The 9,997-nt window shown below is 46.8% G+C and overlaps 1 protein-coding gene across 1 annotated transcript in view; it reads left to right on the top strand.

Moving 5' to 3' along the window:
- The window catches only part of TMPRSS7 (transmembrane serine protease 7), a 37,732-nt gene extending 28,992 nt beyond the window's left edge, over window positions 1–8,740 (top strand). Inside the window, exons 14-16 of the mRNA XM_070750153.1 lie at window positions 2,958–3,226; window positions 7,043–7,179; window positions 8,555–8,740. Coding sequence (XP_070606254.1) covers window positions 2,958–3,226; window positions 7,043–7,179; window positions 8,555–8,728 — 580 coding nt within the window. The 3' untranslated portion in view covers window positions 8,729–8,740. The remainder of the gene's footprint in view (window positions 1–2,957; window positions 3,227–7,042; window positions 7,180–8,554) is intronic.
- Window positions 8,741–9,997: the final 1,257 nt, after the last annotated feature.

Genomic DNA, 9,997 nt, shown 5'->3' on the forward strand with positions numbered 1-9,997 from the left:
CGTTTTAATGGGTTGTCTTTTTGGGAAGCAAGAGCTTCTTTTGGAAGCTGATTTGCAGTTGTGCTCTGGTACGGCATGTACTCGCGCTTTGGGTTGTGTTGGGTGACCAGTGGGCTGGTCTGCGTGGCCTCCTAATGGGGGCCTCTCCTTCGGTTAGGGATTTGACCCTTTTGGTAGCTCTCCCCCTTGATAGTGGCTCTAGAGCTTTGGGGTGAGCGGTTTGGGGGGCGGGACTGTGCATTTTGGTGTGACAGCCTAGTGGTTGTCCGTGTTGAGAACGCCCTGTCCTCCAAAAGGGACAGGGTCATGCGGCTTGTCCGCCAATTATTTTTTGGGCACAGGTCCTTGTCCCTGACCACACTGTTTTTAGCTAGGCATGTCCCCGGGTTAGATAACGGGGTTGTGACGCCTCGGCCCATGGTCAGTTGTCCTGGTTTCGGACCCTGGCCCTGTGGGCACGGATGTCGCCAGCGGCTTTTCCTGTCCACCTAGGGGCCGGGGGGCTACTGTGCAGTAAAGAGGCGAGGCTTCCTGGGCTGCGGCACTCTTGGGAGTGTCTGGCACCCAGGGGGGGGGCTTCGCAGCGGGCAGATGAACTGTTTGGGATGGCAGGCAGTATACGGGCTACCCCTATAGCTGGCCTGCCCCAGTTGTGTACCTGGCCATATTGGTGTCCAGCTTAGGCAGCGTGGCCTTTCGGTTGGGACTATTAGGTCCAGGTTGACCGGCTTCGCCTTGTTTAAGGCGGGGGCGGGGTTATTGGTTTTATGGCGTCTTCCGCAGTGTGACTGTGCGGGAAAGTTGGGCCGGGGCCGCATCGCGGGCCGCCGGGTCAATTTGGTGCCTTCCATCTCATTATTTCAGTAGGTGGGTGCTAGTATGTAGGGTTTGGCCAGGCCACGTATGGATCCCGCCATTCGGGAACGCTCGTTCTCGAGAGGCGCTGCCACTAGTGCGGTAACGGCCTCTCGATACGGAGGATTCGGGAAGTCGCCCGCCGGCGGTCAACGGCCTGTTTTAGGGTACGAACGGCCTGTTGAGGGTCCGGGTAAGATCTTAGGCCAGGTTCCTCCTTTGGTCCCCTTCTCTTCAACCCCGCCAGGACGCGACCGACGGTGTTGCTTGGGGTCAGAGCGCTCCGAGACCACTCAGCAACAAGTTACCATCGGGGTGGGGACCCTGCCGTCGTGGCGGCTGGGTCCTGGCTGTCTGGCTGGGGAGACGGGGTGTGCGGTGGGACGGGCGTTTCCACCGCTATTGCTGGGAGGGCGGCATCCCATTGCTGCGCCCAGGTGGTCCTGGGAGGGCGGCATCCCATTGCTGCGCCCAGGAGGTGCTGGGAGGGTGACATCACGTTGCTGCGCCCAGTTTGTCCTGGGAGGACAGCATCCCATTGCTGCGCCCAGGTGGTGTCGGGGGGGCGGCATCCCATTGCTGCGCCCAGTGGGGCTGGGAGGGCGGCATCCCATTGCTGCGCCCAGTCGGTGGCCAGGGGCGGCATCCCATCGTTGCGCTCAGAGGTGTGCTGGGAGGGCGGCATCCCATTGCTGCGCCCAGTTGGTGCTGGGAGGGCGGCATCCCATTGCTGCGCCCAGTTGGGACTGGGAGGGCGGCATCCCATTGCTGCGCCCAGCCGGTGCCGGGGGTCGGCATCCCATTGCTGCGCCTGGATATGTGCTGGGAGGGCGGCATTCCATTGCTGCGCCCAGTTAGTGCTGGGAGGGCGGCATTTCTTGCTGCGCCCAGTTAGTGCCGGGGGCGGCGTCCCATTGCTGTGCCTGGATGTGTGCTGGGAGGGCGGCATCCCATTGCTGCGCCCAGTTGGTGCTGGGAGGGCGGCATCCCGTTGCTGCGCCCAGATGGTACTGGGAGGGCTGCATCCCATTGCGGCGCCCAGGTAGTGGGCCTTGCACCGTGGTGGCAAGGACCGGTGTGGGCCTGGGGGTCGTTTTCGATCTGCCAGGTTCGCGAAGCCTGCGGTGGCTTCGCACTGTGCGGCCCTCCACGCAGGTGGTGTGGTCGAGATCCTCTTGGGGGATCGCTGGTGGGTCGCCATTTTCCCTTAGGGCCCTTCACCGGGTTAGACGGGGAGTTAAGGCCAGGGTACGGTAGTCAGAAAGTTAAGCGGGGTGGTGTGGCCCATCCCCGCATCACCATAGATCAGCTGTGGCTTTACCTGGCTGCTGGTCTTCCTCTGTCAGAACTGAGGAACGCCATTTTCCCTTTTGGACCTGCAGTGTCTCTGCGTGAGCTGGCGCGGATAGAGGGGGGAGTCGGGGGGCCAAGATAGAGATCTGACCCCCGCTCCGTGGCAGGTTAGGGGCGGAAATCTGGGTGGTTTCAGCAACTGCGCGTTCTCCCTTGGGCATCTTTGGGGATGATTGACAGGTTCTCTCCAAGCCCATGGTGGGTGCTACCTGCGCACTTGGGGGGAACCTGTCTTTGGGTCCCGCTATTGAAGTCCCAGGGTAGGGGTGAGCCGGCGGGACCCCCCTCATGCGAGGGCATGGCAGGGTCTCAGGTGAGGGAGAGGTCCCTCACCTGGACCAGCATCGACTACGCCCATAGTTGCCCAGGAATGTTGACCTTTTACGTCATTTCCGCCCCGGAAGTATTTGTTTGACCCTGCAGGTCCACTGTTTCCGGGTCATAGTTGAGTATGTTGATTTATGCAAATTTATGCTAATCCATGCTAATTTAATTAATAAATTATGCAAATTTATTATAATAAAAATGACCCAAGTTTAAATCCAGCTCTTGTGTCCGAGTCGTTACTCCGTCTCTTCTGCAATATCATACAGACATAATAATGCTATTTTTCATTTGCTAGCATTGTAGCTGTGATAAATAGAGATCACTAATGGGGAACAGCACGTAGGTATACATTTCTGTTAGATCAAACACAATGATATTTTGATCGCATGTCATAGATATTTGAATGTTCTGTTTTAATTTAGGTTATCAGATCCTAGAATTTGGACAGCTTACTTGGGAATGCACACACAAGGAAAAGCCAAATTTGTGTCCACTTTGAAGAGAATCATTGTCCATGAATATTATAACAGTCAAAATTACGATTATGATATTGCTCTGCTACAATTAAGCACCCCATGGCTTGAGACAATGAGATGGTCAGTTGGGCCAATATGCTTACCTCCTACCATGCACAATGTGCACACTGGAGAAAAATGCTGGGTAACAGGCTGGGGACAGAAGCAGGAAACAAGTAAGCCCACTGCATAGCGTCATTCATTCATGTGTTGCCAATAAACAAAGGTCTTATGTAAAACTAAGTAGTCAGCAACATTAGAAAGAAGTTGTGCTTTCATTCTTAGAATGATAATAGATAGGAGAAATAAAAGAGAAAAGGAAATCAGGAATTCAGGTCATTTAGAAATGTTAGAATTAAAGGAAAATGTGAACGACGAGTAAAGGACCTTAAGTGAGGGAAAGGAGCAATATAACTTAGAATTAAGAGGCATGAGAGATAATAAATATTTTGGAAAGTTAAGCTATAGCGGTTAATTTGGAAAAAACTGAAAATTAATTGGTGGGAGACCAAGGAGATCCAACTAAGAAGAGGCAACATTAGATTAGTAACATATTCCTAGAGTAAAGAGTTATATATACAGACAAGATATTAAAAATAATGATTTTAGAAGAGGCATCGCTAATTTAAAAATGTAGGGAATATGTTATCGGTCTGTTAAACATGAGATGGGTTAGGACAGTGATGGTGAACCTATGGCATGAATGCCACAGGTGGCACGTGAAGCCATATCTGCTGGTATGCAAGTTGTTGCCATAGCTCAGCTCCAATGTGCATGTGTGTGCCGGCCAGCTGATTTTTGGCTGACACAGAGGCTCTGGGGGGGGGGGCATTTTTGGCTTTCAGAGAGCCTTCCGGGGGATGGGGGAGGGCATTTTTATCCTCCCCCGGCTCCAGGGAAGCCTTTGGAGGCTGGAGAGGGTGAAACACGAGCCTACTGGGCTCACCAGAAGTTGGGAAACAGTCCCTTTCCATCCTCCAGAGAGCCTCCGGGAGGTTGGGCAAGCTGTCTTCGCCCTCTCCAGGCATTGAATTATAGGTGTGGGCACTCGCGCATGTCTGATAGCATGCCGACATGTTCTTTCGGCACCTTAGGAAAAATAGGTTCACCATCACTGGATTAGGATGAGAAAAGGTAAAGAAGGAGAAAGAGGAAGTAGAAAGAGGGATGGAGAGAAGGAATGGAGAAAAGTAAGAATCAGAGAGAACATAGAAGGAGGAGATGGAGATAGAAGGAGGAACAGACTGATAAACAGGAATTAAAATGGCTGCAAAATAGGACATTGATTTTTGATTGATTGAATAAAATGTATAAATATGTATACTATTGACATATTTTAAGGTATCTGTATTGATATATAAATGGAAATTGTGGAGGAAAAATGCAAAAAATACAGGAAGAAAGAATTATAGTAGGAGGATCAGAGCATTATATGGCAAGTTCTGTCCTTTTTGTCTGTATTGCAAAACAGAACAAAAGGTGGAAGGCTTGATGCTGGTTTTGCCTTTCCTTCCCCTTGGAAACCCTTGGAAGTGCTTAAATATGTTATAAATAAAATAGTTTAACATTTTTAAAAAATATATTAATTGTTAAAAAGAGGGAAACTATCCATGTTAAGGGTGTACATTCAATTCATTTTATTGCCCATTTTATAAAATGGTAATTGGTTTATTATATAATTTGCAAAAGCATTGTTTTAAGATGATATCCTGATATCTTGATGTCAAAATATCAATATATTAATGTCCTGATATGTATTTATCTTTTTATATTTCATATTTCTTAATCACCAGAAACCATTTCTTCCTCAAATGTATTTGTATGACTTATGTGTCTGAAGATAAACCATACTAATACATATATTTACAAATACATATAAGCAATTAGATCAAAGTATTTTTTTTCTTAATTTCTCAGTTTACTGAATCATAAAAAGCTTTTGTTCAAGTTTCCCATTTTGTACAGTAAATTCCTCAAGAAACTATTTTTAACAGATCCCCCTGGTAAGTTCTCTGTTCTTCAGTGTAGCATTTTTAATATAAACTTTCATTACTGAATCTACAGAATTTCCAGAAATTTTTTTTTTTGTTGAAATGCATTTATTTTTTATTTTTTTAAAAAGGAAGTGGAGGGCAAGCAGACTTAAAACCAAGTAAGATGCAATGTACTATCCAACTCTGTATAGTATTATCTGCTGTAAAAGCATCTAGTTTTTTCATAATTGATATACAGTGGTCCCCCGATCATTGCGAGGGTTCCGTTCCAGGACCCCTCACAATGATCGGTTTTTCGCGAAGTAGCGCTGCGGAAGTAAAAACACCATCTGCGCATGCGCAGATGGTGTTTTTACTTCCGCCGCAGCAGCGAGGAGCCAAAGATTGGGGTTTCCCCACCGCCCACGCAAACTCCTCGCTGCCACTCGCCCGCCCTTCGCCCGCCCACGCCGTTCGCTCGCGCCGCTTCCCAGCTGAGTCCTGAAGCCAATTCGCTTCAGGACTCAGCTGGGAAGCGGCGCGAGCGAACGGCGTGGGCGGGCGAAGGGCAGGCGAGCGGCGGGCGCGCGGGCAGGCAGGCGGCGGACAAGCCGTTCGCTCGCGCCGCTCACTCGCGCCGCTTCCCAGCTGAGTCCTGAAACTAATTCGCTTCAGGACTCAGCTGGGAAGCGGCGCGAGCGAACGGCGTGGGCGGGCGAGTGGCGGGCGAGTGGCGGGCGCGCGGGCAGGCAGGCGGTGGACAAGCCGTTCGCTCGTGCCGCTCGCTCGCGCCGCTTCCCAGCTGAGTCCTGAATCCAATTTGCTTCAGGACTCAGCTGGGAAGCGGCGCGAGCGAACGGCGTGGGCGGGTGAAGGGCGGGCGAGCGGCGGGCGCACGGGCAGGCAGGCGGCGGACAAGCCGTTCGCTCACGCTGCTCGCTCGCGCCGCTTCCCAGCTGAGTCCTGAAGCCAATTCGCTTCAGGACTCACGCCAGCGAACGGCGTGGGCAGGCGAAGGGCGGGCGAGCGGCAGCAAGGAGTTTGCGTGGGCGGTGGGGAAACTCCTCGCTGATGCCCGCCGCTCACCCTCCCGCCAGCAAGAGGGGGAAGACCCAGGGAAGCCGCCCAGCAGCTGATCTGCCCGGCGCCATCTACGCATGCGTGCCCATAGAAAAAAGGGCGCGCATGCGCAGATGGTGTTTTTACTTCCGGGTTGAAAAATCGCCATATAGCCGTTTCGCAATGATCGGGATCGCAATACCCGGGGGAATCACTGTATACAGATCTCATCTAATATCAGTGATTCCAAGTATCTGTTCTTTCCTTGGAAATGCAAGCCTAAAATTTTAATGAATACTATTTTAAAGATTCTTTGTAAATTGGTATACTAAGGGAAAAAACATAAAACATTTACAATAATAAAATTTCTTAAACATTATGACCAAATAATTTTTTCAAGAAATACTGATGATGCTGAGTAGTTTATAGAATGATCCTATTGCCCCTAACAATTTTACTGACCTCAGAGGGATGACAGGCTGAATCAACCTTCAACCAGTCAGGATCGAACTCATGGGAGTAGGCAGAGTCAGCCTGCAATTCTACATCTTAATCCCTGTGCCACCATAGCTCTTTAAATAATTTATTGCTCTGGTGTTTTATATTTTCATATACATTTTGTATGTTGTTTCTGTGAATTATGCTACATTTTGCTTTGCCATACAAAATACATAAATACATATGAAACAGTTTGTTGCTTCATAAAATAATAATAATAATAATAATAATTAATAATAATTTATGTTGTTTGTTGTTTCTGTGAATTATGCTGCATTTTGCTTTGCCATACAAAATACATAAATACATATGAAACAGTTTGTTGCTTCATAAAATAATAATAATAATAATTAATAATAATTTATTAGATTTGTATGCCGCCCCGTATCATCAGGGTCAGAATTAAAAATGAGATAACTGGGAATGTATTTTCTTGCTTTATTATACCTTTCCTCAATCCAGATGATGACATACCAGCAATTTTACAGAAAGCAGAGGTGGAAATTGTGGACCAAACAGTTTGTCATTCAACATATGGGCTTATCACAAGTCGCATGCTATGTGCTGGAATAATGTCTGGGAAAAGGGATAGTTGCAAAGTAAGGATTTTACTTTTTTGGCATGCTTACTTGCTACTCCTCCCAAATAATCATAGACTTGGGAACTACCTAAAATTCATGGTTATAGGTTAGACTGGGGGGCTGGGGGGGGGGAATCCAGAAAAGTGGTGGGAGAAAATCACTTTTTTACTGTTGTCCAAAAAAATGACATGTCATTTCCATAAAATAATGAGAAGTGAACTCATGAAATATTAGTTCTGTTCTCCCTCCCCCAACCTTTCTCTCTCTATATATATCATATATATGGGATTTATTAATTTATTAATTTATTAAATTTATTTTTATATTTTATTTTATTTTATTTTATTTTATTTTATTTTTAGGCTGCGTTTCTCCTCAGGGACTCAGGGCGGCTTACAGGATAAAGTATAAACAAAGATAAAACTTCTACAATACAACTAAAACATTAAGAAAAGTAGACATAAAACCCAATGTAAACAATCAATCGTCCCTCATTCATACTACTGGCCAGAGTGAAACTATCACTCATGGCCCCAGGCCTGCCAGCACAGATGTGTTTTTAATGCCTTTTGGAAGGCAAGGAGAGTGTGGGTGGTACAAATACTGTATACCAGTGGTCCCCAAACTACGGCCCGCGGGCCGCATGCGGCCCACTGAGGCCATATATCCGGCCCGCGGGTGAGTGACAGGAAACCAGAAAGCCTTGTATAGCCAATCAGATGTTAACAAAAGAAAATTAAAAACAAAACATAAACATATATGAATTTCAGACTTCTTCCCCCCCCTCTAAATAGTACGTTCTCATTTTGCTTTTTTTATATTTTAAAATAAGATATGTGCAGTGTGCATAGGGATTTGTTCATAGTTTTTTTAAATAGTCCGGCCCTCCAACAGTCCGAGGGACAGTGAACTGGCCCCCTGTGTAAAAAGTTTGGGGACCCCTGCTGTATACGTTCATAATGAACATTTGCTCGGAATACTTGGGACCACAACTTCCAGAATGAACAAACGAAGACAAAATTAACTTAATGATTCTAATAAAATACCAAAGAATCAAAGAATACCTAGATCATATTTCCTACTGAATAATTTTCATATTGGAGGAGGAAATGGTTCCATAATCTGTGATGAACAATATTGTTTCACATTATAAATAAACTAATTAACAGAAATAAAATTCAAGTATAGAAAATTAGTAGTTGATAGAAACGTTATAGATTAATTTATTGTCCAATCTATTTTATTGACATTTGATTTTTTTCCTTGTCAATTAAACCCTTTCCAGCATTAGTTGTACCAACAATCTTATCACTAAAATAATACCATAATGCATACTATCAAGAAAAACATTGCTTTCTAAACACTGTTAATTTTTAAAACAATCTCTTTTTAGGGAGACTCTGGAGGACCTTTATCATGTCGAAATAAAGGAGATGGAAAATGGTTTTTGATGGGAATTGTTAGTTGGGGCTACGGTTGTGGAAGACCCAATTTCCCCGGAGTGTACACAAGAGTGTCAAAGTTTGCTACATGGATACAAAAATACATGCCTTCAATTTTTAGCTAGTAGTGATTATATTCCAGAAAGTGTGAAACATCTTTATTAAAACCATATTTAATAAATTATTATGTTTAAATTGCATTGTGTGTTGTTTGGTTTTTAAATATGATAGGGTTTTATATGCTTTTTTTAATATTAGATTTGTTTCGCTATAATATTGTTTTTATTATTGTTGTAAGCTGCCCCGATTCTTTGGAGAGGGGCGGCATACAAATATAATAAATTATTATTATTATTATTAATTATTATTATTATTGTGAATTTAATCTTCATGCCTATAAAACCATGTGTCTTTGTGAAATACATATTATATCATTTATCTTAAAATATATATTTTGTTAATATACTGCAATATTCAGAGGCACACGGACCACAGAACTGGGATTTATGGGTCGCTTTATTAATTCAAGAACTGGACCTGCAGAGGTAACTGAAAGGGGGCAGAACATCAGTTCCAAACATTCCTCGGCAACTATGGGCAAAGGCTCCATTGCAGAGCAAAGGAAGGGTCCCTTGACTTTGGCCTTCACTTTGCTCTCTGCCATGCCCAAGGAGTGTGGGAGGGCTCAACCGCTCAGGTTGTCATCTCTGGGCATGCGGTAGGTGAGTCCCAAGGGCATCCCACCTCCATAACCTGGGCTGGCACAGCCTTGTAATCATGGAGAGGAGCAGCCCATCACCTTCCAAAAGGTGCCCAAAGGAGATCACGCAGTTGCTGTCTGCCCCATTTTCTGTCCCTTACCAACAGAGCAGGGGGGGGCAAATCTCCATGTAGGCCCACCTGCTCCCCCCCAAACCTGCACCACCATGCAGGCACCACCATGCAGGTACCTTGAGGCAGGGCTCCCACATTGGGCCACCTGACACCCTCACTTGAGGGTTGCCTCCACACACCCCACCACAATGGGGAGCCATTCTCATGCCAAGAGCACCCCCCCCCAGCTTCACATGTTGGGCCCCACAGGCCCCACTCACAACAGCTTGTCATGCTGAGTGAATGGCACCACACTTTGCTCCCCAATGCCCTGCACCAGGTCATCTGGTACCTCGACTGGCCGTTCCACCGCTGGTTCCTTTTTCTTTGGGGTCCCACCCTCTGTCCAACTGAGTTGGCCCAAGGCCAGTGTATCACTGAACTATGCCCCTCCCTTGGCGGATCTTCCCTTTGCACCCGGGGGGGAGCAGCAACGCCTCCTCCTGGGCACTGCGGTCCTTCCCAGCCAGCTCCGCACACAAATCAGCCCTCCGGGTTCAAATCCTACCTTAGCCTTGTAA

This window comes from Erythrolamprus reginae, chromosome 4 (genome assembly GCF_031021105.1).
Source record: "Erythrolamprus reginae isolate rEryReg1 chromosome 4, rEryReg1.hap1, whole genome shotgun sequence".
Classification (NCBI taxonomy): Eukaryota; Metazoa; Chordata; class Lepidosauria; order Squamata; family Dipsadidae; genus Erythrolamprus; species Erythrolamprus reginae.